The 27,866-nt window shown below is 51.7% G+C and overlaps 1 protein-coding gene across 3 annotated transcripts in view; it reads left to right on the forward strand.

Moving 5' to 3' along the window:
• Positions 1-22,046, forward strand: part of LOC146339179 (uncharacterized) — a 43,650-nt gene extending 21,604 nt beyond the window's left edge. For all 3 annotated transcript variants that reach the window (XM_084812342.1, XM_084812344.1, XM_084812343.1), the window contains exons 3-6: positions 14,450-14,591; positions 15,134-15,346; positions 16,024-16,152; positions 16,244-22,046. In XM_084812342.1, the coding sequence (XP_084668468.1) occupies positions 14,450-14,591; positions 15,134-15,346; positions 16,024-16,152; positions 16,244-17,318 (1,559 nt within the window). In that variant the 3' untranslated portion in view covers positions 17,319-22,046. The remainder of the gene's footprint in view (positions 1-14,449; positions 14,592-15,133; positions 15,347-16,023; positions 16,153-16,243) is intronic.
• The last annotated feature ends 5,820 nt before the right edge of the window (positions 22,047-27,866 follow it).

Consider the following 27,866-nt stretch of genomic DNA (forward strand, 5'->3'; position numbering starts at 1 on the left):
GGCTATAAACAGGTCTGTAAAAGAAGGGCCTCTTTTTCCAAGCAGTATCAAGGAACCCTTCCTGCTTCTGGAGCGGTGTGGGAAGGCGCTGCCTTTCCCAGTGATGCCCCAATTGGATGCATGGTCCATCGCCTGCGGGAGCAGGGTGGGGGCAGGTTGCGTGCTTGCAGGCAGCTGCCTGCGGGGGCTCCCCTTGCCCTGGCCTGCCCAGCCCTCTCCAAGAGCAGCCACTTGAGGAGGGACGTGAAGGAGGAGGGGATGCCAGAGGGGAATGACCAGGACGCCTTTTCTCTTTAGTCACAGTGTTTTTGTTCTGCTTTGTCTTGTGGATATCTGGCTCCGTGCCATTGGGGGCGGGGGTGTCCTGACATGCCTCAGGTGCTCTTGCACTCCACGGCTCTTCTGGGAGTTGGTGAGGGTTTGTGTGTGGGATGGCCCTAAGTTCAGCTGCCTGGCCCTTCTGCAGCATGACAAACCTCCCTAAAAGTCTGTTTTGGTAGGAGAGAATTGATGAGGAGGCCAGAAGACCCAAAGATGGGCTGTACAAAGCACTTTGTTGTTGTTGAGTCGTTCAGTCGTGTCCGACTCTTCGTGACCCCATGGACCGTAGCACGCCAGGCCTTCCTGTCCTGTGCTCTCTCCCGGAGCGTGCTCAAGTTCATATTCATTGCATCCGTGATGCTATCTAGCCATCTCATCCTCTGCCGTCCCCTTCTCCTTTTGCCTTCAGTCTTTCCCAGCATCAGGGTCTTTTCCAGGGAGTTTTCTCTTCGCATTAGGTGGCCAAAATATTGGAGCTTCAGCTTCATTATCTGTCCTTCCAATGAGCACTCAGGGTTGATTTCCTTTAGGATGGACTGATTTGACCTCCTTGCAGTCCCGGGGACTCGTAAGAGTCTTCTCCAGCACCACAGTTCGAAAGCATCAATTCTTCGGCGCTCAGCCTTCCTTATAGTCCAGCTCTCACAGCCATACATTACTACTGGGAAAACCATAGCTTTGATTAGACGGACCTTTGTCGGCAAGGTGATGTCTCTGCTTCTTACTATGCTGTCTAGGTTGGCCATAGCTTTCCTCCCAAGGAGCAAGCGTCTTTTAATTTCATGGCTACAGTCACCGTCTGCGGTGATCTTGGAGCCCAAGAAAGTAAAATCTGTCACTGCTTCCATTTCTTCCCCTTCTTTATGCCAGGAAGTGATGGGGCCAGATGCCATGATCTTCGTTTTTTTAATGTTGAGTTTCAAACCAGCTTTTGCACTTTCCTCTTTCACCCTCAACAAGAGGCTCTTGAGATCCTCTTCGCTTTCTGCCATTAGGGTGGTATCGTCTGCATATCGGAGGTTGTTGATAATTCTCCCAGCAATCTTAATTCAGCTAGGAAATGGTGGGTGGGCAGAAGCTGGAGAAAAAAGGGAGTTTTGTGGGTAAATACAGCAAGTCATGAAACAGGAGATACAAAAAAACTCAATTGGGCAACTTCGTTCATGATAACTGTAGATGTGCACAAGTGTCATATTAATGACTAGCAAATGGACCCAGCTTTGCATGAGTTAGGAAGAGTCCTTAGTTGGATACAACAAAGCCTCACACACCTGTCAGACTGTCTTGAGCTTCCCTCTCCATCAGCCATGTCTCCCTTCTTCTTCACTCTTCCTTCTCTCCCCCTCCCACCACATCAGCTTCCAACACTCTTCTTCCCTTAGCTGGGCAACTTGCTCCCTTCCCCCGGCCCCTGCTGCATCTGTGTGATAATACAGGTTGAGTATCTGATGGCGGACAAAAAAAATCACTATGCCTAAAACCATCCCAATTAAAGGTACAACAAATCCTGAAAGTTTCATAACAATTGGATGTACAGTTTTTGAGTCCATCGAGGACATATGGACAAACACTTCAGTTTATATATAGAGATGATGGTCATACAGCTAAAAGAGGAGAAGCAGCAACTTGTGTGAAGTACCGGAATTGGGAGTATGCACTGTTCCCGAACAGATTATTTCAAGAAATACTGTTTTTTTTATGGAACTAGCTCCGATAAATAACTCTTCAGTACTTTGAAAAAGAGTTAAGTTTTTCCAGGGCTGCTTCCAGACAAGGTTTTTGTAGCCTGCCTCATTCATGGAATTGTACAGGGGGTACCGATGATGTTGTCTTTAGCTTCTAACCCTCCCAAGTTTGCCCTCTGGTGCTTCCATCTTTTTTCTTACCAAAGAAAATCCATTCAAGAAGGAAAGATGGAATAGGTGCACAAGCCCTTCTGATGGGTAGTGCTAGGAGCCCGCCGTCTGGGCTGTACAATTTGATAAGGCCATTAGGGATTTGTGGAAATAACAAAATGCTGTGTGGGCAGTGGGCACATAGATTGTCATATCTGTTTGGTATTGGATTTGCATGCTGCGGATGCCAGGTACCATCAGCTTTTCAACACAAGCTTCCATAGTCATTGTCAGGGGTGTTTCTGAGTGCAGGGAGTGAGATAGCAGTTCAGATTCTGAAGGAGAACCATCAGACATGGTTCTCCTTCACCTGGGAGGTGTTTTCCCAGGCTAGTTCAGGTATGAGTAGGCCTGCTTCTCAGGTTACAAATGTCCAGATGGCTGAGCATGAGGGTCCCTCCTCACCCACCCCCCTGTGAGAGGCAGCGAACAGGAGGAGGCGGGGTTTGGGGAGGATGACGTAATAGATGCCAGGTGCAGGCACAGAGCAAAGAGAGAGAAGGCAGGGGTAGAACTTAGACGGTCTACCTGATTGGCCTTGCGTGAAAAGCTGCACTTAGAGGCCTCACGACAAGAGAGGGACCTCCCTCCCTTAAGTTAGGCTAGTCAGACCACCTCCCTCTTCAAACGGCGGGCAACTCTCATAAATTCCATTTGAATCTCCTGAAGGCATTCCTTTGTAGATGGAGAGTCTCTGAGAATTTGCATCTGTATGACCCTGCGGATTGACAGCTATAGACTGAAGCCTCTCGTCTGTGTATGTTTGAGCATTGAAGTAAAGTGGGGGCTAAGGGAATCCTGACAGCCATAGACAATTCCCGCTACCATTTGCAAATGAGTCATTGTTACTGAGGAGTGCACACATGGCGCATGCATGTCTATGGAGACAGATCACTTTGTGTTTAGAGCAGAACTGAGGAAGTGGCCTCAGCAACCACGTGGGGCCTTTGAAGGCCTCTCTGAAGTGTGGGCTACAGCATCTGCAGCAGTTGCTCGCTCCTGTCCACCCTGCAATGAGAAGGCCAGCCTGACAACCAGGGATGAAGAAAACTCCCATGTTGCATCAAGCTAAACATCCCAGCTTTTAGTATGATTGTTGTCTTAAAAATTGCTTTTGCATTTATTTTAAAGTTCAACCTTATTTTTACTGGACTTTCCCCAGTTGCACAACAACACTGCATAGCCAGTGGGCCAAATATGAATCGCCATTGCCCACAGCTTCCCCTCCCCTCCTGGGCTGATCTGTTGTACTGAGCTTGCTGTGCTGTTTGGTACTAAGGCGATGAATGAGGTTGTGGATGCTATTTCAGAGCCACGGTCTGAAGTCTCTGAGAACTCCTGCAGAACGGGGAGGTGCCAGAAGATTGGAGATGGACAAATGTTGCTGCCATCTTCAAGAAGGGCAAGAAGGAAACTACAGGCTGGTCAGCTTGATGTAGGATTCTAGACTAAGTGGTCAGTCTGTGAACACACAGACAATTATGCATTGATTACTAGGAGCCAACTTGGTTTGCCAGAAGTCATAGCAGACAAACTTCCCACCTTTTTTGATTGTTACTAGTTTGGAAGAGATACTAAAGCTGAAGCTCAAATATTTTGGCCACCTAATGCGAAGAGAAAACTCCCTGGAAAAGACCCTGATGCTGGGAAAAACTGAAGGCAAAAGGAGAAGGGGATGGCAGAGGATGAGATGGCTAGATAGCATCACCAATGCAATGAATATGAGCACACTCCGGGAGAGAGCGCAGGCCAGGAAGGCCTGGCATGCTATGGTCCATGGGGTCACGAAGAGTCGGACACGACTGAACGAGAAGTTTGGAAGAACCTTTTCCGGCCCAAGGGTTGAATTGGCTGCAGGCAAGCACAACAGTGGTATGTGGCCCTGAGAAAAGCCACTTATTCTCACTCCCTCCAGCTAGCTTGTTTCTGTCACTTGAACAGGTGTATCTGAGATTCACTTGACCAAGAGAGAACACAGCAGCTTTAAGGACAGACCCCACCCAGTGAAAGAGTTACAAATCCTTACTGAATGTTTAGGCCTTCAAGAACTAATATATGGGTAGTGGCCCCTGAAGCCAGACAACACAAATCTGAAATTAAGGAATATATATTTATTGCTCAGACAGTCTAAGAGAATAACGTACTTTCATTATGTTAAGGCAGATCACAAACATCCTAAGCAAGCCCGGGTCTGGTCAGTGTCTGGAGGGGAGACTACCTGGGAACCACATGTAGCCACCTTGAGTTCCATGATGGAAGAAAGGTGGGATATAAATGTAATGAATGAATGAATGAATGAATAAATGAATGTATGTATAATTAAAATAATAGCAAGCATATTGTTAACATAGTAAAACCTACGCTCCTCTCAATCTAATGGTTAACATCAAAATGTTATATTTACCTGAACGGAAGGCATGGCGGGCGAAGCCAGCATAAGCGTGTGTGGTGGGTTTCTTGTTGTCCCAGGATCTCTCTCCCAAACAGATCAAACCTTGGTATTTCATGACTCCTGTGCTGATGACCTCACCCTAAGTTTTGGACCTGGTCATGCTAGAAGAAGTGCAGAGCAGCTATTCCTATTCCATCGTATAACCCCGATAGAGCTGTCTCCCAATGTAGCCAGGTTTACCATTGACACGAGTAACACCTTGATGAAGGTATTCCTCCTGAGCTAAGCAGCTTTCTGCTTCCAAAACTTAACCAACCCACTTGTAGCAACCTCCCTCCCTCCCTCCCTCCCTCCCCCCCCAAGAATACATTCCAGTACTCACAGTTAACTCACAATATACAGAAGACTAATCACATCTACAAAATTCAATACATTCTTATCAATTTTACTTGCTAGAATGCATATTCCACTACAGCCCCCGACATGCTTGCCCTTACACCATTTATGCACAAAACCTTCCCCTCTCTTTCTCTCTCATTGACTGGGTTCACACAACATGCTAACCCACAGTCAGTGCTTGAGTATGGGTTGTTGAACTGTGGGTTGTTCGTTGAACCATGGGTTAGCGTGTCGTCTGAATCCAGGACATTTTCCGCAGTGTGGCTTATTTTTCTCTAATAAGCTGAGACCCATGGTTTGTTGTTGAGTTGTTCAGGGTGGTTAACAAGCCACCCTGCTTGTTAAAACTGACTTGCATGAGCATGTAGGGGGGTCGCTTATCAAATTTGCCAATGACACGAAGGTGGGAGGGAGAGCCAACGCTATAGAAGGCAGGATCAGGATTCAAAAGGATCTAGACAGCCTGGAAATCTAACAAGATGAGATTTAGCAGAAATAAATGTAAAGTCTTGCATTTGGGTACAAAAATCAAAAGCGTAGGATGGGAGAGACATGACTGTGCAGCTGTACATGTGGAAAAGACCAAGGTCCAATCCTATACACATTTTCCTGGGACTGACTTCTGAGTAGTCATGCATAGGTTTGCAGTGCTTGCGCTATTAGTGGATCACAAACTGAACATGAGCCAAAGACTCATGTTCAGATGACCCAAAATTGGGTGGGATAGCTAATACTTTGGAAGACAGAAACAAAATTCAAAGTGATCTGGATAGACTGGAGCGCTGGGGTGAAACAACAGAATGAAATTTAATAGGGATAAATGCCAAGTTTGGCACCTAGGAAAAAGAAACCAAATGCACAGTTACAAGATCGGGGATACGTGGCTCAACAACACCACAAGCGAGAAGGATCTTGGAATTGTCAATCACAAGCTGAATATGAGCCAGCAATGTGATGTGGCTGCAAAAAAGGCCAATGCTCTTTTGGGCTGCATTAATAGAAGCATAGCTTCCAAAGCATAGCTTCCCTTCATGGATCACTGCCTTGTGGCGAAGGGGCTTGCGTAACTCAGTGAAGCCATAAGCTATGCCGTGCAGGGCCACCCAAGACAGACAGGTCATGGCAGAGAGTTCTGACAAAATGTGGTCCACTGGAGAAGGAAATGGCAACCCACTCCAGTATTCTTGCCAAGAAAACCCCATGGAACGTATCACAAGGCTAAAAGGGATGACGCCGGAAGATGAGCCCCTCAGGTCGGAAGGTGTCCAATATACTACTGGGGAAGAGCAGAGGGAATTTCCAAGTAGCGCCAGAAAGAGTGAAGCGGCTGGGCCAAAGCCGAAAGGACACTCAGCTGTGCATGTGTCTGGTGGTGAAAAGAAAATCCGATGCTGTAAAGAACAATATTGTTTAGGAACCTGGAATGTAAGATCAATGAATCAAGGTAAGCTGGAGGTGGTCAGACATGAGATGGCAAGACTGAACATCGACATCTTGGGAATCAGCGAACTAAAATGGACAAGCATGGGCAAATTTAATTCAGGTGACCATCATATCTACTACTGTGGGCAAGAATCCCTTAGAAGAAATGGAGTAGCACTCATAGTCAACAAAAGGGTGGGAAAAGCAGTACTGGGGTACAATCTCAAAAACGGCAGAATGATCTCAGTACGAATCCAAGGCAAACCATTCAGCATCACAGTAATTCAAGTCTTTGCCCCAACCACTGATGCCGAAGAAGCTGAGGTTGATCGGTTATCTTACCTAGGGAGGTGGTGGGCTCTCCCACACTGGAGGCCTTCAAGACGAGGCTGGACAGCCATCTGTCAGGGATGCTTTGACTTGGATTCCTGCATTGAGCAGGGGGTTGGACTCGATGGCCTTGTAGGTCCCTTCCAACCCTACTATTCTATGGTTCTTTGAAGACCTACAACACCTTCTAGAACTAACACCAAAAAAAGATGTCCTTTTCATCATAGGGGATTGGAATGCCAGGTAGGAAGTCAGGAAATCACCAGGATAACAGGCAAGCATGGCCTTGGTGTACAAAATGAAGCAGGATGAAGGCTAATAGAGTTTTGCCAAGACAACACGCTGTTGATAGCAAACACGCTTTTCCAACAGCACAAGAGGCGACTCTACACATTGATTATGTGCTTTGCAGCCAAAGACGGAGAAGCTCTATACAGTCAGTAAAAACAAGACCTGGAGCTGACTGTGGCTCAGATCATGAGCTGCTTCTTGCAAAATTTCGGCTTAAATTGAAGAACGTAGGGAAAACCACTAAACCATTCAGGTATGACCTAAATCATATCCCTTAAAAATATACAGTGGAGGTGACGAATAGATTTAAGGGATTAGACCTGATAGACAGAGTGCCTGAGGAACTATGGATGGAGGTCCATAACATTGTTCAGGAGGCAGCAACTCAATCCATCCCAAAGAAAAAGAAATGCAAGAAAGCCAAGTGGCTGTCTGATGAGGCTTTACAAGTAGCTGAGGAGAGAAGGGAAGCGAAAAGCAAGGGAGAAAGGGGAAGATATACCCAACTGAATGCTGAGTTCCAGAGAATAGCAAGGAGAGACAAGAAGGCCTTCTTAAATGAACAATGCAAAGAAATCGAGGAAAACAACAGAATGGGAAAGACTAGAGATCTTTTCAAGAAAATCGGAGATCTCAAGGGAACGTTTTGTGCAAAGACGGGCATGATAAAGAACAAAGAAGGCAGGGACCTAACACAAGCAGATGAGATTAAGAAGAGTTGGAAAGAATACACAGAAGAACTATACAGGAAAGATCTTAATGTCCCTGATAGCCATGATAGTGTGGTCACGGAACTTGAGCCGGACATCCTCGAGAGTGAAGTCAAGTGGGCCTTAGGAAGCATTACTAACAACAAAGCTAGCGCAGATGACAGTATTCCAGCTGAGCCATTTAAGATCCCAGAAGATGATGCTGTTAAAGTGCTGCACTCAATATGCCAACAAATTTGGAACATTCAACAGTGGCCACAAGACTGGAAAAGGTCAGTTTACATTCCAATCCCAAAGAAGGGCAATGCCAAAGAGTGTTCAAACTACCGTACAATTGCGCTCATTTCACATGCCAGCAAGGTGATGCTCAAAATCCTACAAGCTAGGCTTCAGCAGTATGCGAATCGAGAACTACCGGAAGTACAAGCAGGGTTTAGAAGAGGCAGAGGAACTAGAGATCAAATCGCCAACATTCGCTGCATCATGGAGAAAGCAAGAGAATTCCAGAAAAACGTCTATTTCTGCTTCATTGACTACGCTAAAGCCTTTGATTGTGTGGATCACAACAAACTGTGGCAAATTCTGAAAGTGATGGGAGTACCAGACCACCTTACCTATCTCCTGAGAAACCTGTACGAGGGTCAAGAAGCAGCAGTAAGAACCGATTGGCTCAAAATTGGGAAAGGAGTATGACAAGGCTGCATAATGTCACCCTGCTTATTTAACTTATATGCAGAGTACATTATGAGAAATGCCGGGTTGGGTGAATCACAGGTCGGAATTAAGATTGCTGGGAGAATTATCAACAACCTCAGATACGCAGACGATACCACCCTAATGGCAGAAAGCGAAGAGGATCTCAAGAGCCTCTTGTTGAGGGTGAAAGAGGAGAGTGCAAAAGCTGGTTTGAAACTCAGCATTAAAAAAACGAAGATCATGGCATCTGGCCCCATCACTTCCAGGCATATAGAAGGGGAAGAAATGGAAGCAGTGACAGATTTTACTTTCTTGGGCTCCAAGATCACTGCAGATGGTGACTGTAGCCATGAAATTAAAAGACGCTTGCTCCTTGGGAGGAAAGCTATGGCCAACCTAGACAGGAAAGTAAGAAGCAGAGACATCACCTTGCCGACAAAGGTCCGTATAATCAAAGCTACGGTTTTCCCAGTAGTAACGTATGGCTATGAGAGCTGGACTATAAGGAAGGCTGAGTGCCAAAGAATCGATGACTTCGAACTGTGGTGCTGGAGAAGACACTTGCGAGTTCCCTGGACTGCAAGGAGGTCAAATCAGTCCATCCTAAAGGAAATCAACCCTGACTGCTCATTGGAAGGGCAGATACTGAAGTTGAAGCTCAAATATTTTGGCCACCTGATGCGAAGAGAAAACTCCCTGGAAAAGACCCTGATGCTGGGAAAGACTGAAGGCAAAAGGAGAAGGGGACGGCAGAGGATGAGATGGCTAGATAGCATCACCGATGCAATGAATTTGAGCACACTCCAGGAGAGAGCGCAGGACAGGAAGGCCTGGCATGCTATGGTCCATGGGGTCATGAAGAGTCGGACACGACTAAATGACTGAACAACAGCTTCCAAATCCTGTGAAGTACTAGTCCCCCTCTACTCAGCACTGGTTAGGCCTCATCTGGAGTACTGTGTCCAGTTCTGGGCACCGCACTTTAAGAGGGATGCAGTCAAGCTGAAGAGGGTTCAGAGGAGGGCAACGAAGATGACCAGAGGACTGGAAACGAAGACCTATGAGGAGAGACTGAAGAAACTGGGCCTGTTTAGCCTTGAGAAGAGAAGACTGAGGGGAGATCTGATAGTGCTCTTCAAGTACTTGAAAGTTTGTCACAGAGAGGAAGGCTGGGAACTCTTCTCCATCATGCCAGCATGCAGAACATGGAATAATGGCCTCAAGTTACAGGAAGCCAGATTCCAGCTGAACATCAGGAAAAACTTCCTGACTGTCAGAGCAACACGACAATGGAACCAATGACCTTGGGAGGTGGTGGGCTCTCCCACACTGGAGGCGTTCAAGGCGAGGCTGGACAGCCATCTGTCAGGGATGCTCTGACCTGGATTCCTACATTGAGCGGGGGTTGGACTCGATGGCCTTGTGGGCCCCTTCCAACCCTACTATTCTATGATTCTGTGACTGCTGGCCACTACCTGTTCCCTCCACCGCACATGTAGATGCACCTTGATTCTGCAGCAGTCTCCGCCCTGCTCCAAGAAGCATTTATAGCACCCTTGTCAGAGGAGCAATCCCTTCCTCCCTCTCCCTGTCCCTGCTGCAAGGCTCTATAGTGCTGGGTGTGCAGAAGTGGCTGGCTTGGGATAACCATTACTTTCCCTACACAGCGAAGAGGTTACATGGAGGCAAAGGCAAGTTGCAGGTATGGCGAGGGTGGGGAGGAGGCCCCCGTGCTCCGCGCTTGGGGTGGGGCTGGCCTTCTGGCAGGCGCCTGGCCTGTTCTTCCCAGCCAGCTTTGGTGCATGGCTTGCGGAGGTTGTGATGACCGGCGCCCCCCACTCGCCATCTCCCCATCTGGCTTCCCTGCTGTGTATTGAGGCACCAGGACCTGTCCTGCAGGTTAGCCGGGAGTCTCTCTCTCGCTCTGGCCTCCTCCTTCCCGGCCTGGGCGTCTTCAGGCAGGTGGGGAGCCCCAGGTTGCCGCTGGCCTCTGAGAGGAGTGGCAGCGGAGCGTGGGAGCACCCAGCTGGCCCACAGGGGACCTGGCGTGAGTGACCTGGGTGGGGGAATAAAACGGCCGTGTCCAGGCGGCTGTGGAAGTGCCAGCTTGTCGGAGGGGGGAGGTTGCTTTGTGGGGAAGTGCCTCAGCCAGCCCCTTCAGCCAGCCGAGCTCCGGTTCATGTGGCTCCTGCTGAAGTCAGTGCAGGGTGGGGGTGGGGGGGTGTAATGATCTGAATCCACCCACAGCTCAGCATGTCCCACGGGATGAGGGGTCTGTGAATGTTAGGAGATGCACTGGAGAGGAAGCTGAAGCGCCCCTCAGGCCTGTGTCTGGTAATATCAGAAGCCCCTCCTGGAAGCCCAAGGCGCATGCCAGGAAACCTTAGATTAGGTCACCTTGCTATCAAAATGGAAGGAAGCCACTTTGGGTCCCATGTTCCTTGTCAGTCTCATTTCAGCATTTCAGAGCGCCCTTTATTCTGTCTCCAGCACCGTCACTTTTGGGGCACGCCAGAGTCGCTGAGCTCCCCTTCTCTATTCATGGGTTCTCTTCCTGGGTTGTTTGTGGTTAACAACCCATAGTTAAACCATACGGCCAGGTTCACACAAAATGACAAACCATCATTCAGTGGCAATCCATACTCAGCCCATACTCTGGGTTGCCATGACATGCGAGCCGGGCCATAGTCTCTCTTCCTCACTCCGCGTGCTGTGCAGGTCTTCTGTGCTCCTGCAGAGTTGCAGCATCCGTGGAGCCCAGACCATAGGCCTTGTTTGCACAACCAGTTGACCTAGTACAGGGTGGGGGAACGTGTGGCCCTCCAGATGTTGGCTTGCAGCTCCCATGAACCCTAGCACAGCCAGTGGTGAGGGATGATGAGAGTTGCAGTCCAACATCTGGAGGGCCATACATTCCCCATCCCTGTCCTGGCATCGCTTCCACTTTTGATTTACATATGCGAGAGAGGAGGAGAGATGGAAGTGAGTTGGAAGAGTTGAGAGCTCCCAACAAGCTCCTGACAGACTGCTCTAGGTCGTCTTCTCAGGGCGCGGCTTCTTTCTCTGACTCAGGGATGGGGGGATCCCAAGGGGGGTGGTGCGGATTATTGCAATATCAGAACCTGAGCTAACAGCCCCTGAACCGGCTTCTGGGCAGTCAAGCCCAGGGACTGTAATTGTACATATGCTGGGGGAGGCGAAATGCCCAATTCCTACAGGTAGCAGACAGCAGCCGGTTAGTGAGCCGGAGGTCCAGGTCAGGCGTGGCCAGGCTTGCAGTTCGTAGCCCGTCACGGCCCCCTTTCTGTTGTTGTTGCAATCCCTGGAGGTTACGGGGGCGCGAGGAGCCCTGGCCCTCGTCCAGAGGCATCCTCTCTAGGCTGAGGGCACAGGGCTCCTCTGTGCTCCTCCTGCCCCCCAGATTCCCTCCGGCCGCGAATGGCCTCCAGAGCCCCCACACGTGCTCCCTCCCTCCCTCCCGCGCTCTGGCTCCTGTCTGTGGGCTTTGCCCTGGTGGCTGCTGTCTGTCGGGCTCCTCCAGTTCTTCCCAGACACGCCTCCAAAGGGCGAGGAATGGCGATACGGGCTGTGGCGGCAGCAGCAGGCCGCCCCCGGAGCAACCGCCATTGACCTCTGCCGCAAGGGCTGGTTCTGCTGACAGGGCCGCGTGCGCCCAGGCCAGCCAGGCGGCAGCGCTGGGGCTGCGTCCTGCTCCCCGTGGCACAGCTGCGTCAGCTTTGCGAGACCCGGCTCGGGGGGGGGGCGGGGCTGTCGCTGGGCGTTCGCCAGGCCCAGCGAGGGCCCCTGTCCCAAACAGCGCTGCCGTCCTCGTGGCGCACAGAGGGCCTGAGAGCCGGCAGCGTTGCCGGGCTGGGACAGGCCCCGTCCCGACCCACGTCTTTGCGCTGCTCTCTGTCTCCGAGGCTGTGGCGGCCTGTGACGCAGGAGGCGTTGCTGCCTGGATCTCTGCAGACCTAATGCTGCATGCTGGCCTTGGCTGCTGCACAGGGAGGTGGTGGCTGAGCCGTGGTGGCCCGTGGCTCTCCTCCACAAGGAGACTGGCTCGCATGGAGACGTGGGCTGCCGCCAGAGCCACGTGGGCCTGTTTGCACAGACAACTCTATCTGGTTCCCCTCTGTCAGGAATCTTGGGATAAAAATAACATGCTTGGGCTGATAATTTGGAGACACGGGCGTGCTTGCCTCTGCACAGGAAGACCGGGCCTGCTTCAGCACAGATCCACGGCAGTGGAAGAATAACTGGAGAGGGTGGGCTGGGTTCCTTGAGGGTGGGAAGAGGGCTGTGGGCCCGGAGCACTGCTGGTGGCCTGGTGGCCTGCGCAGCCTCCTGGCTCTCCGGCTGTGCCTCTGCGAGCAAAGCGCCCGGTGGCTGGAGCTCTGGAAGGAGCAGCTGCTCCGCCCTGCTTCGAGCTGGAAGGCAGCGGCTGAGGGACGGGCCCTCCCGGAGCGGTGCCCTGCGTGCCAGGACAGCATCGTGAGAGCAGCGGTGTCCTGCCCAGGCCCGCCTGCCCGCCCTTCCCCTCCCTTCCCCTCCCTCCCAGCTTGAGCTCCCTGGGGCGTGGCCCCTTCCAGGGGAGGTGCTGCTCTCCGCCCGCCTGCCTCGAGGACTGAGCTGGGTGGGCGGGGCGTGGGCGGCTCCCCTGGCTGGCCCTAGGTCCCAAGCCGCTGGGACTGCAACGTGGGGGGCGCACAAGCAGCTCTTGCCACGGGCCTGAGCCGCTCGCAGGCTGTGGCTGCCTGGAGGCTCCCAGGCTAGGAGGCAGCTTATCGCTGCGGCCACCTGGGCTCCGCCTCCTTCTGCACAGGGGGAGCCAGGGTCTCTCTGCCACCCACCTCGGCCCCTGCTCTGGCTGCTGTACCTCCCCGGTATGGGGGAAAGCGAAGGAGCCCAGCCCCTTGCCCCTGTGGCCCAGAGGGCTGCCAAGAGCCCAGCAAAGGTGGTCTGCAAGGCCCCACCTTGGGCTGAGCTTCATGGTCGCTCCAGGTGGGCCATGGAGGGGGCTGTTTTCTCCGCTGCTGCCCTCCACCAGCTCTGGCCCTCCCCCTTGCGGCTCCCCCCCCCCCGCCCTGCTGCTGCTGCTGCACTGCTCTGGCCCTAGAGCACCCCCTCCAGTTCTCTGGGGCTTCAGCCATAACGTGGGCCCCCTTCTCCTTTATCTGTGCGGAGGTGTGGCTGGCTGGCAGGGTCTCCCTGCCCCGGCCTGGCACCTTTCGTGCTGCCCAGGGGGTCCCATCTAGCCAGAATGACCGGTAGCCACTGATAGACCTACGTGCCCCTACGACTCCCTGTAACCCCAAGCTGCAGCCGGACGGGGATTCTGCCTTTTGCAGCCCTCTTGCCCTGGTCATCTTGGGGCAAAATGCCCGCATGGCACCGAGCGTGTGGGTGCAAGTCAAGCGCACTTCAAAATGCCAGTAGCTGTCACGCAGGGAGGGGCTGAGTAGGATCACATCGGTGGCAGGCGGGGTGTGTGTGTGTTATCCTTCCCTCTTCCCCCCCAGTCCAGGACAATCCTCTAGCGGGAGGGGAGTGCAGTCATTGGGACGATGGCAGGGAAAGCTGCCGGCCGTGGCCCAAGTCCTGCTTGCCCTCCCTCGCCTCTGCAGCTGCATATTGCTGGATTGTGTGCAACTGGCGCCCGCAGTTTGGCCTTGGCCGCAGTCTTTTGATTTTCTGCCTGTTGTGTGGCCTCAGGCTGTGGGGCTGAGGTGGGCTGCGTCGTGTGGGGCTGTCCCACAAGGGGGGCGTCCTCATCCCGCTTCTTCTCCCGGCTCGATGAAGAACGGCTCGCCTGAGCAGGCCGGTCAGCGGAAGTGGGTGGGGCGTGCTGCTTCAGGGTGGCTGGGGGAGCCTGGCCCCCAGCCCTTTCTCTCGCAGAGGGGGTCCCGGGAGGGCCTGTGTGGCTGGGGTGCCGCCAGTGGATCCCTCTGTCTCCATGCCCGCTGATCTGCCCCTCTTCGCTTCTCCCACAGATGTCTGGAGCTTGGGCGTCATCCTCTACATGTTGGTGTGTGGGCAGCCTCCTTTCCAGGAAGCCAACGACAGCGAGACGTTGACCATGATCCTGGACTGCCGCTACATCGTCCCGCCTCGGGTCTCCTCCCAGTGTGCAGAGTACGAGGCGCCCACAGCTCTGCCGCATGGCACCAGACCCCCCGCCCCACCCCCCCTCCACGTTCTCTCGGGCCGGAGGAGTTGGGTGCAGAGCCGTGCGCCAGGGGCTCCCCTTGTATCTGTCCCATAGCAGCGTGAGGGCAGGAGGCTGGGGGCTCCTGCCCTGCCCTCGCCCCCCGTGTGTCCCCTCCCTCCATGGTAGACCTGCCTCCCGTGATGCCACCAGCCCCCTCCTCTCCTCTGAGTGAGGAGCGATCGGGAGGCCAGCCCTGCCCCGGTGCCCTGCCTGCCCGGGCGCCTTCCAGCAGCAGCTGTGACAGGATCTGGCACCCTGCAGGACCATCACCTGAGACTGCTTCCCCTCTCCCTTCTCTGGGCACAGGTGGGCCAGGAGTTGGGCCGCCCCCGCTCAGCCTGCCACCACGTGGGTTTTCTCTGGAACTCTGCCGGCGGGGGGGGGGGGAGCTGGCCAGGGGGACAGAGCATGGTGCGCCTCTGGGCCCTTGCTGGTTCTGAGTAACCCCCCTCCTTCTCTTGGGCAGCCTCATTGCCCGGATGCTGCAGCGGGACCCCCGGCATCGGGCCTCCTTGGAGCAGATCAAGGGCCACCCGTGGCTGCTGGGTGTGGACCCCTCCCCTGCCAGCCGCCGCCTTCTGCCTCTGACGTCGCACAGGCGGGTCTCGGAGGAAGAGCATGACATCATTCTCCAGGCCATGCTGTGTGGCAACATTGCAGACCGGGAAACCATCCAGGAGTGAGTGTGCCCGTGGCCCTTGTGGGGGGGAGTGGGGGGGACAGCATTGCCGCCGGTCAGGAGCCACCTGAGCTGCACTGGGCCAGCAGCCCTTCCGGCATTTGCCAGGTGGGTGGGGCTGATGCCATGGCTGCTCCCCTTTGGCCAAGGCTTGTTCCTGGAAAGCCTCTGAAATCGTAGCCGCTGGGCGTGAAGCGGAGCGCGGGCTGGATGCCACTGCAGGCGAGGCCCCTTTGCCCAGGGCAAGGGGCTGCGGCTTGCTGAGAGCTGGCAACTCTCACAAAACCCTTGAATTTGACTGGCCAGATGAAAAGGTGGGCAGAGGCAAACCTGCAGTTCCAGCAAGGTGGATTCTGTGCACATCTGCTTGGGCGCAACCCCATGGAGCTCGAGAGGCGTTCTCCTACGGCCTGTGTGCCTCTCCTTGCACCAGACTGCCCGCCTTGCAAGGCCTGCTGCACGATGCTGCCCTCACCGAAAGCACCCTGCTGGCCTTGGCACTGTCGGAACGTCTGCCTGGAGCAGGTCCTTGTTCAGGGAGTAACGCCTCTGCCTCGGTGCCCCCTTCTGTCCCTGGGAGGGTCCCTGCCCCGGGCTCGGGTGCTCCTGGGCCACCGGCAGTTGTCCTCCGGGGCGCCAAGGGGCCCTTCTGATGTTTGCCTCTTGCATTCCTGCAGAGCCCTGGAGGCCGACCGCTACAATCACATCACCGCTACCTACTTCCTGCTGGCCGAGCGGATCCTCCGGGAGAAGCAGGGCCCCAGCACCAGCCTGGTCTACAACTTGGCCCAGCACGTCCAGAACAGGCAAGGGCTCCCCTTGACCCTTTGTGCTTGCATTTGCCTTGTGCTGTTTGTGGCCACTGAACTCATTCTCTCTCTTCTTTCTTTCCCACAGGAGCCTGCTCAGCCCTGTGAGTGGTCCCAGCCACCCTCCACCTACCGTGGGCAAAAGCCCTCAGCCTCTGCCTGCCACGAAGAGTGCGCTGGAGAACTTTGCGGCGCATTCTGGGAAATCTCTCCTTTCCTTCTCTGCTCTGGGGGGAGACGAGGGACCCTCCAGTTACCATGTGTGTGGGCAGCCAATCCAAGCTCTGATCCAGCCCTCCCTCATCGAGACCCCCATCGCCAAGAGCACCCCGGCCTTGCAGCAGATTTCGGAGGAGGAGGAGGAGGAGGAAGAGGGGAAGCCTGGCCTCTTCCGGAGGAGGACCTCCTCCCTGAACCAAGAGCAAATGAGCGACTTCCGAAGCGCCAAGGCTTCCTTGCTGTTCTGCCGAAGCCTTGCAGCCCATGGCAAAGCGGGGAAGAACCTGGCTGCGGGGTTTGCCAAGCCACAGCTCCCAGAGCTCGGGCCGGAGACGAGCCTGGGCTGGGCAGCTCCCCAGAAGTCTCTGCAGGGTGAGCAAGGCTCTTGCCAAGCTGTGCAGCCGCGGGGGGCTCCCAGAAAGTTGGGCTTGCAAGGGGAGCAAGCAGCCCCCAAGCCCCCAGCAGAAGGGCCCCCCGAAGGCTGCATGGGGGGCGGGCCTGGGAGAGCAGCAGCAGGGACTGGCGGCGCTGAGCAGCACGTGGTCCAGAGAGAGGGCAGCAACAACACTCCCCCAGCCAGAGGAGACCCTGCTGAGGAGGAGCTCCAGAAGAAAGAGGCTGGCATCACCGGTGTGCTTCAGAGCGGCGAGGCGCTTGCGCAGGGTGGCTGCATCCAGAGAGTGGCCAGGGGCCACACAGGATCAGAGCCTGAAGACAAGTCCCACCGGCCAAAACAGCTTCAGGATGGCCACAGTAATGGCAGGGGCAACGAGAGCCTTGCAGACATCATCAAGCTTGACCCTGGCAAAGGCAAGAGTGCCAACTTGAAGGACCGGATCCTGCAGTTCCCGCTTTGCGAGAAGGCCCTCGCCTTCCGGATGCAGTCCACCTCCAAGGACAGCCTCCTCTCCTTGGGGCAGTTCAACTGTTGCCATGTCATCTAGTCATCTTGCATCATGTCTGCAAGAGAGAAACAGTTGGAGGAAGATGGTGAAGCTGGAGAGGGCAAGGCACTGGCCAGAGGCAAAGGTTGGCTCTATTCCCATGATCCTCTGCTCCCAGTGAATGGCTGCCACCATCTGTCTGAACAAGGCAGGCACCTGCCTGCCTGAGAATACGTTTTGGCTCAAGTTCTCCCTATCGGCTTGAGTTGGAGGAACCACGGGACTGCCCCTCCTTCCCCCAGTCCTCGCCGATGCTCTCCAGACACAGCACCCCACCCCCTAGCTTGCTGCATGCTGGGCCTAGATCTCAGAGGACAGGGGCGGCCAGAGCCTCTTCTGCTGGGCCCGGCCCGGCTGCTCTGACTTAGCCAGACACTCCAGGCGGCTCAGCCAAGTGCCGCAGGAGAGGCCAGGAGGAGCCTCCGGGGTGCTCCTGGCCGCAGGTTGGCTCTCTGCCTCGGAGGCCTAGGCGGTGTTCTTCAGAGCCAGAGGCAACAGGCCCCTGGTCCTGGCGGGCCGTTGACAGAGGCACCGGGAGACGTGCCGCTCTCCAGGCTCCGGTGCTGTTCCTTCCTCTGCTGCCCAAGGCCCATTCAGATGGCGGCCAAGGAGCTAGCTCTGCCCCAAAGCCCCCAGGGATTGGGCTCCCGCCTTGCTGCAGCCCTCGCAGGGTCTCCAGATCTTTGCAGCGACAGCTGGAATCCTGGTTGTGTCAGGATCAGGAAGAATCCGTAGTGGGGATGTCAGTGCTTGGGGGGGCAGAGGAAGGGGCCACATTCTGGCACCTTTTCAGCCCCTCTGCGTTCCTGCTGTCTTCTGCTCGTACCTGGAAACTTCAGTGGGCCAGACCCGACCCCCCCCCGCAGAGCAAAGGTGGTCCCATCACACCCTGCCCCATCCACATATCCAGTGGAGCGTGTGACTAGTTTTGACACCCACAGGGGAGCTGGCCCTCTCCCCTCCCCCACCTCACCCCTGGAATTGGGGCCAGGCTGGCATGTGTGTGGAGTTCAAGCAACAGAGCCTAGGTTGGGGGGTCCCCACACACACTTGACATGAGAACAGGCCAGGCAGCTGTGCTGCTGCGGTGGCGTCTCCTGCAGCCAAAGCCCCTGGGTCTGTCAGCGGTGGGGCGCAACCCTCGGGAGGGGGCCTTTCCTTGCTCCTGGTTGTGGCTGACAGGCTGCCCTCAGAAAGGCAGAGCGGCGCCGCCGGGCCTGTCAGCAGCTCCGTGTTGTGCCGGTCGTGCTGCAGCTGAGCTGGGCCGATTCTGCCGCCACTGTTTCTGCCCTCATGGATTGGCGGCTTGGCTGGAGTCCCTGGCTCTGTGCATGGCAGGGAGTCCTTCAGGCCAGCTCTGAGCTGGCGTCTGGCCAGCGCCCCACTCTGTTGTGGCCTTTTTCCGAGGAGCATGCATTTTCCTTCCAAACTATCCCAGCTCTGCCAATCTCAAAGAAGTGAGGTTTTTATAGCAAAATATTTTTTAAAAATAGTCTATTTTAATGTAATCTAGAGATGGCTCTGTATCCCTTTCCCCTCAGGCCCAGAGGCTTTCCTGGGCAGCAAATGCACTTTTCAGGAGTGAACTAGCCATGCTTGCCCCCTCCCTTTGCCAGCAAGGCCCCCTCCCTTCCTGCCCCTGCCTATGGCTTTCCAGAAGCACCTCTGTCTGCAAGGTGTGCAAAGATGCTTCCTCCCTCCGGGCTGGGCAAGGGAGGGCCGAATGAGGATCCCTGGGCGCATGGGGCACACGCTTCCCCAAGTTGCGTTTCTCCCCGCTCCCTCTTGCCCCTTTGCTGCTAGGCGCCACAACACACAACTGCGGTCATGTTCATCAATTCCCCTACACCAAAATGGTCACCCTCCCTCTGAAACTCTTCCAGGAAATAAGCTGTCTGTGTATTTATGCTTTCTTGCTGGCAAGAAATTAATTGGTAAGTTGACTGCTGAGCTCACTGGGTACTGTGTAAAGTGCACTGACTGGATCTAAGACAAAGCAAGTTTAGACCAATAAAGCAACTGTTCTGGATTTTGAAGCAGCGTGTGGTTCCTTGCTCAAGGGAAAGCTGGATGGATTATCCCATGTCATCTCCCTCTGGTGGCCCAGCTGCCTCTCAGTGGCAGGTTATAGAAAGCACACTTCATTGCTGACACGCAAGTCTCTGGGCAGGATCAGGTGCAGGAATACAGGCATATCCAGGTGTGTTCAGCAAAGGAACGTGAACCCACCCTCAGGAGGCTCCATACTGTCCGTCGCTGCCGGGCTCGCCCCAGGCAGACCCGTTTCCCATCAGGAACATCTACGGGTGACCCTTTCCAGTGGTGATGGTGTGTTGCAGGGAAAGCTGCACAGGGGCTTGTGACACTTGAAAGACTGACTCATTTCTTGTGGCAGAAGCTTTCATGGACTAGGATTTAGATGCACGCATTGTTCTGTTTTCTGTTGTATGCATATGGTAGGAGATGGAGAAGAAACCCTTGGGAGCTGTGAGACCCAATGGCCACGAAATGCCCGCGGCACGGTCTCTGATGTCCTTTGGCCTCATAGTTCACCATGTCCCCCCCCCCCGAAGATTCTGCCTTTGATGCTCACAGAAGCCCCTACCACATTTAATTTGTTTATCTTCAAGATGCCAGAAGATGAGATTGTTATTTTTCACTCAAGAATGAAAGACAAACTGGAACACTGGGTTGCAAGGGAAGAAAACTGGGACAAAGACAGATTTAGCATTTTTAGAGCAATGGGGCAATTTCAGAGCATCCCACCCCCAGCTGCTCAATGCTACTACACTCCAAAGAGCCAGTCCCGGGGTTTTCACTTGACTGATCCAGAGGCAGTCTCTTGACTGTAAGACTTCTGGGGATGGGGTGAGATTTCTGGCTGGTCCTGCATCAGGGCATCTAGTCAGAGTGCCTCCTGGTGTGAAGCTTCCACTGAGCACCTCTCGTTTGGCTCTTTTTTCCTCCTGTCGCAATAGTGCCGCTAGGCTCTGTTGTTGCTTTGGCCGTTGTTCTTGTCTCTCATTGCCTTCCATTCCCTGGTTTGAGGTGTTCCCCATCACGGCTATAGAGATTGTACTGGTTGCCAGTACAATTTACAGGGATCCATGTTCGCCAGGGCTCTGTTCTATAATCCCAACCCCTGTTTCCAGTTTTAAGGCTCAAGTGCTCCTGCCCCTGGGCATCACCTGGCCCTGCCCTTGCCACATCCTGGAATTTGAGATCCTGCACACCACAGGGGCCCAGCTGCTGGTGCAGCACTCTCCGTCACCAGTGGGCATTATGGGAGGGGGATGTGGCGCCATCTGCAGGTCGCTGTGACTGCTCAGAACAGGAGCAGAGGAAGAGCAGGATGGTCCCTCCTACCCTGCCTGCTTCCTCCTGTTTCCGGGTCTTCCAGGAAGCCCGTGAGCAAGAGGGCATGAAGCCCCCCTCCCCTTTATCCCCAGCAGCAGCCAGGATTCAAAGCTGTACTGCTTCTGAACATGGAAATCCCCTTTAGCCACTGAGATACCTTTATGAATAAATTCATTTAGATTTGGTATGGTTTGATAATTATATCCCGCTTTTCTGATAAAAATAAAGCAACTTACAATGAAATAATACAAACGCAGTAAAACCAAAATAAAGTCATACGAATTAAAACATAACAAAGTTCAAGTACAGTAACTAAGAACAAGACACAGGGAAAAGGCAGAGCAGAACTGCATAACCCAGCATATAACAGCTTGAAAAGAAATGTGTTCACCTGCTGGCAAAACTAGAGCGAGCCCAGTGAATCTCCACCAGGAGGCAGTTCCGTAATTGGCACCACCACAGAAAAGACTCCAATGATTATTTATTTGATTTATAGCCTGCCTTTCCCCTAAGAAAATAGTGCTCAAAGCAGCTAACCATCATTTTAAAAGATAAGAACTTAAGACAATAATAGAACAAATGCTTTAAAAACAGATAAAACTGCACAGAAATAACACAGTAAAGCAACGCCCAACCCAATGGCCTGCTTGAACAGCAACTACTTTGCCTGCCAGCAGAAGGACGTCAGAGAGGGGGACCAGCAATCCCCCCTCCAGAGCCTTGGAGCAGCCCCCAAGAAGACCTTCTTGCTGCATCTCCACCAAAGTGCCTCTGGAGGCGGAGGCATCGATTGAAGGCTCCAGGCATAGATGGTGAGCCTGATAGGCCAAGGGGGACTGTGAAGGCGGGCCTGACTAGGCCCTGTAAGCAGTTTGGTTCAGGCGAGGTGCCTGATGGGACTGAGTGTGTGTGTGTGTGTGTGCGCGCGCACGCGCACGTGTCTGACCAGGAGCAACTGTAACTTGCTCATAAGCAAGAAATTCCTATCCACTGAAGTAACTCATAAGAAGGCTGCTGTGCTAAGACTGTGCGGAGTACTAATTAGTCTCTGAGCAGGCATAGTGTGCTTTCTTTGTTCTCCAACTTTCAGTCTGCATAAATGCATCCTGTTTTCTTTGGGGGGGAGAGACACCATTTTGTCTGTCTCTCCCACGGTGGTGATGTGTTTTAATAAATTTCTGACGGTTCAATCTAACCTGCCTTGGGTATTCCCTTAACACAGCTCTTCCCCCATTCAAGCCTGCCTGGCTCTTAAGATCTTGGGAATGTTGAATTTGCAGAGCTTTGTACACACAACTAGTAATACATATTTAAAAGAACAACATTTCTTCATCTGAATGAAATCTACTTGTAGGTTAAAAGAAAGCTTACACGTCCCTTAACTCTCAGTTCAGTCGCTCTGGTTTCCAGGGGAGTGACGGAGTGCTGTACTTTGGGGCTGCCTATCTGAGCAGAGGGTGCACCTTTCAGATGAGAACAGGTAACAGGCTAATTCACTCAGGGTTTATAGAGGAAGTCTCACTAACTTAGAAAACGGTCAGAAAGTGCACACACTGCTGCCCCGCCCCCTTCACCGAGGCCCTTCTCTTTTGGCAGCAAAGTGAGTTTTCTCACAGTACAGAAAGGAGTGTTCCTTAGCTAGAAGGTACACAGTGTGAAGAGCAATTACCGTGCATTGTTTTAGCTTCTGTTAGTAGCAAAAAGCGTGGCTTTCACTGTCTGTGAATGCAGCTATAAGAACAAATTCTAAAATCATGAAAATTGCCAACTTTCTAGCAAATCAGCATTCTTGTGCTATTATTACTGCATATGATTTTGGGCAAATTAGCTAAATCTAATACACTCCTCCCTTGAATTCTCACAGATTCTACATACGGTTTTTTATTAAACAATTAAAACAAATCATATATCATTAAGCTTGCTAGGCTACATAGAAAGCAAAAAGAGAAAGCGAGAAAATAATAACTAATATGACAAGGGGATAGGGCACAACACATAGGATTTCCAATCTACTGTTACTTTAGTGTACAAATATATCTCACCAGTGGCTTTCAGTAAAAGTTTACCCTTGCTTAGACCACTTTAAAATCTCATTCTCATCTTAACAGCATCATTTTTAGCACATGCAGCATCCCTCAACAAACATTCAGTTTAGCTTGCATTTTCTTCTTTATGAAGTAACTCTTGACACACAGAAGGTTGGGCTTAAGCTACAGTACATGTTCAAACACATTAGCGAATACATGACCATACAGACGATCCTCAGCCAACACTCTCTCTATTGCCAGTCACACACAGTCATTGCATCTTGACTTTTACACGGGAGAAGCTGATGCTATTGTTGGTTTTAGGTGGCATATAGGACAATCTGTCTAGCAGACTCAAAGGACAGGCATTTGATGACTAAGAGGAATAAAAAGCTCACACTCTCACATGGCAAGAACAATAGCCACAAATACAGATATAAAGACATTTTCTCTAAAAGCAAAACATTCACATTTATGCAACTTGCTTGATCTAAATTATTGTAGCACCTTCACCTCTTAGGGGATTGACTTAATCGATTCTACCCTTATCTGTTACTACATGGTAGAGAAGAACGACCATGGGCACTCCCAGGCGGCTGTCTGGGGAGCGCCACGAACGGTCAGTGTACTGAGGACAACCAGCCAGTCTCCACTTTTCTTATTTTAAGATTTGGGCCTGATTTTGGAGTTGTGCAGCATCTTCAAAAGTTGCCATGGGGGACTGGCTTATTGCTGAAAGGAATAAGCCAGGAACTGTACTTCTGCAAGTGGCAGAACTTTTTGCCCTTATTACTATAAGGGCAAAAAGTTCTGCCACTTGAGCAGAAGTACAGTTATCCAAAAGATTTTGTTCTATTACATTATGGGAAATACAGACAGCACACGTATCTCTTCAGCGTTTCTTTGACAAAACCTATCTACAAAATACACACAATCTACATTAGTCAGTGGCTCATCTGACAAGTCTGGATGTGGCTTTGCTAGGTGCTGATCTACTTCTAAACAGTCCTAAGCGATACCCTCAGCAGCATGAGCCAGCAAAGAAGTAGGATTTAGAGTGGAACAACGTTGTACTGTATCATGACTGCTAGAGAGAAGCAAAATTTCATTCGTGAAGAGGCGTGATTGAGATAGGTGCAGTCTTTGTTTTAAGTAGAAGAGCTGCTACTGAGTGGGGTACGCAAAGAATTAAAGGAGACTTTAACACAATATTTTCAGAGGCTTGAACAAGGAGGGCAGCGGCTGCAGAATCAAGGAAAGTACTGTAATATGTCCCTTCGTTGTTGTTGTTGTTGTTCAGTCGTTCAGTCGTGTCCGACTCTTCGTGACCCCATGGACCATAGCACGCCAGGCCTTCCTGTCCTGCGCTCTCTCCCGGAACGTGCTCAAGTTCATATTCATTGCATCCGTGATGCTATCTAGCCATCTCATCCTCTGCCGTCCCCTTCTCCTTTTGCCTTCAGTCTTTCCCAGCATCAGGGTCTTTTCCAGGGAGTTTTCTCTTCGCATTAGGTGGCCAAAATACTGGAGCTTCAGCTTCATTATCTGTCCTTCCAATGAGCACTCAGGGTTGATTTCCTTTAGGATGGACTGATTTGACCTCCTTGCAGTCCAGGGGACTCGTAAGAGTCTTCTCCAGCACCACAGTTCGAAAGCATCAATTCTTCGGCGCTCAGCCTTCCTTATAGTCCAGCTCTCACAGCCATACATTACTACTGGGAAAACCATAGCTTTGATTAGACGGACCTTTGTCGGCAAGGTGATGTCTCTGCTTCTTACTATGCTGTCTAGGTTGGCCATAGCTTTCCTCCCAAGGAGCAAGCGTCTTTTAATTTCATGGCTACAGTCACCGTCTGCGGTGATCTTGGAGCCCAAGAAAGTAAAATCTGTCACTGCTTCCATTTCTTCCCCTTCTATATGCCAGGAAGTGATGGGGCCAGATGCCATGATCTTCGTTTTTTTAATGTTGAGTTTCAAACCAGCTTTTGCACTCTCCTCTTTCACCCTCAACAAGAGGCTCTTGAGATCCTCTTCGCTTTCTGCCATTAGGGTGGTATCGTCTGCATATCGGAGGTTGTTGATAATTCTCCCAGCAATCTTAATTCCGACCTCTGATTCATCCAACCCGGCATTTCTCATGATGTACTCTGCATATAAGTTAAATAAGCAGGGCGAGAATATGCAGCCTTGTCGTACTCCTTTCCCAATTTTGAACCAATCGGTTGTTTCATGTCTGGTTCTTACTGTTGCTTCTTGACCCTCGTACAGGTTTCTCAGGAGACAGGTAAGGTGGTCTGGTACTCCCATCACTTTCAGAATTTGCCACAGTTTGTTGTGATCCACACAATCAAAGGCTTTAGCGTAGTCAATGAAGCAGAAATAGACGTTTTTCTGGAATTCTCTTGCTTTCTCCATGATGCAGCGAATGTTGGCGATTTGATCTCTAGTTCCTCTGCCTCTTCAGAAACCATCTTGTACTTCCGGTAGTTCTCGGTTCGCATACTGCTGAAGCCTAGCTTGTAGGATTTTGAGCATCACCTTGCTGGCATGTGAAATGAGCGCAATTGTGCGGTAGTTTGAACACCCTTTGGCGTTGCTCTTCTTTGGAATTGGAATGTAAACTGACCTTTTCCAGTCTTGTGGCCATTGTTGAGTGTTCCAGATTTGTTGGCATATTGAATGAAGCACTTTAACAGCATCATCTTCTGGGATTTTAAATAGCTCGGCTGGAATACTGTCATCTCCGCTAGCTTTGTTGTTACTAATGCTTCCTAAGGCCCACTTGACTTCACTCTCGAGGATGTCCGGCTCAAGTTCAGTGACCGCACTACCATGGCTATCAGGGACATTCAGATCTTTCCTGTATAGTTCTTCTGTGTATTCTTGCCACCTCTTCTTAATCTCATCTGCTTCTGTTAGGTCCCTGCCTTCTTTGTCCTTTATCATGCCCGTCTTTGCACAAAACGTTCCCTTGAGATCTCCAATTTTCTTGAAGAGATCTCTAGTCTTTCCCATTCTGTTGTTTTCCTCGATTTCTTTGCATTGTTCATTTAAGAAGGCCTTCTTGTCTCTCCTTGCTATTCTCTGGAACTCTGCATTCAGTTGGGTATATCTTCCCCTTTCTCCCTTGCTTTTCGCTTCCCTTCTTTCGTGAGCTACTTGTAAAGCCTCATCAGACAGCCACTTTGCTTTCTTGCATTTCTTTTTCTTTGGGATGGATGTCGTTGCTGCCTCCTGAACAATGTTACGGACCTCCGTCCATAGTTCCTCAGGCACTCTGTCCATCAGGTCTATCCCTGAAATCTATTTCTCACCTCCACTGTATATTCATCAGGGATATGATTTAGGTCATACCTGAACGGTTTAGTGGTTTCCCCGACGTTCTTCAATTTAAGCCGAAATTTTGCAAGAAGCAGCTCATGATCTGAGCCACAGTCAGCTCCAGGTCTTGTTTTTACTGACTGTATGGAGCTTCTCCATCTTTGGCTGCAAAGGACATAATCAATCTGATTTCGATATTGACCATCTGGTGACGTCCATGTGTAGAGTCGCCTCTTGTGCTGTTGGAAAAGAGTGTTTGCTATGATCAGCATGTTCTCTTGGCAAAACTCTATTAGCTTTTGTCCTGCTTCATTTTGTACACCAAGGCCATGCCTGCCTGTTATCCCAGTGATTTCTTGACTTCCTACTTTAGCATTCCAATCCCCTATGATGAAGAGGACATCTTTTTTTGGTGTTAGTTCTAGAAGGTGTTGTAGGTCTTCATAGAACCGATCAACCTCAGCTTCTTCGGCCTCAGTGGTTGGGGCATAGACTTGAATTACTGTGATGTTGAATGGTTTGCCTTGGATTCGTACTGAGATCATTCCATCGTTTTTAAGATTGTACCCCAGTACTGCTTTTCCCACCCTTTTGTTGACTATGAGTGCTACTCCATTTCTTCTAAGGGATTCTTGCCCACAATAGTAGATATGATGGTCACCTGAATTAAATTCGCCCATGCCTGTCCATTTTAGTTCGCTGATTCCCAAGATGTCGATGTTCAATCTTGCCATCTCATGTTTGACCACCTCCAGCTTACCTTGATTCATTGATCTTACATTCCAGGTTCCTAAACAATATTGTTCTTTACAGCATCGGATTTTCTTTTCACCACCAGACACATGCACAGCTGAGTGTCCTTTCGGCTTTGGCCCAGCCGCTTCACTCTTTCTGGCGCTACTTGGAAATTCCCTCTGCTCTTCCCCAGTAGCATATTGGACACCTTCCAACCTGAGGGGCTCATCTTCCGGCATCATCTCTTTTAGCCTTGTGATACGTTCCATGGGGTTTTCTTGGCAAGAATACTGAATTGGGTTGCCATTTCCTTCTCCAGTGGACCACATTTTGTCAGAACTCTCTGCCGTGACCTGTCCGTCTTGGGTGGCCCTTCACGGCATAGCTTATGGCTTCACTGAGTTACGCAAGCCCCTTCGCCACAACAAGGCAGTGACCCTAGTCAGTTCTTATTTCCATGCTTTTAGGTGAGCACACTAAGAGCACAAGAGTATACACAGAGAGAGAGAACGAGAAAGAAGAGAGTGCATGGAATAATTAGGACCTTCAAGTTGCTTTTTTAGAGCAGTGCTTGTTTTGGAGCAGTGAAAGCAGATACAGCTTTGGAAGACCAGGAAAGTGGCTCATGAATACCTAAATATACTCTGTCAGGGAGCAAAGATAGTGCAACCAAGTTTACACAAAAGGTCTCTGGTCAATAGAAAGGAACAGGCGTTGATGAAGTTACAGACCTCTCGGCTGTCTTAGAAGTTCTGGGGAGGAGCGGGAGGGTGAAGTGCCTCAGAGGTGTGAAGTGTTTCCATCGGCTGGCCGGGGGGGGGGGGGACACACGACACACACTTATTTTTCTAATGCTCAACTTGGCTACAAAAACGTGGCAGCAACGTGAGAGATTTTTCTAATGTGTGCTTGGTCTTTCAGTTTGTCTTGGGAGCCTTAAGACTCCACTCCCTGGGACTTGGTTGACCTTTTTGACGTCTCAACATACCAATCAAAGAATGCATTCCCATTGACCCTGTGCCACATTGGACCCCAAGATTGCAAGGCTCCCTCTAAATGCACAGTTCTGTCCAAATCAAAAGTCTCAACCAAGAGGAATTGTTTGGAA

The sequence above is a fragment of the Heloderma suspectum genome, chromosome 8, assembly GCF_057233095.1.
Source record: "Heloderma suspectum isolate Gila_16-S chromosome 8, 16-S_ref, whole genome shotgun sequence".
In the NCBI taxonomy this organism is placed as follows: domain Eukaryota; kingdom Metazoa; phylum Chordata; class Lepidosauria; order Squamata; family Helodermatidae; genus Heloderma; species Heloderma suspectum.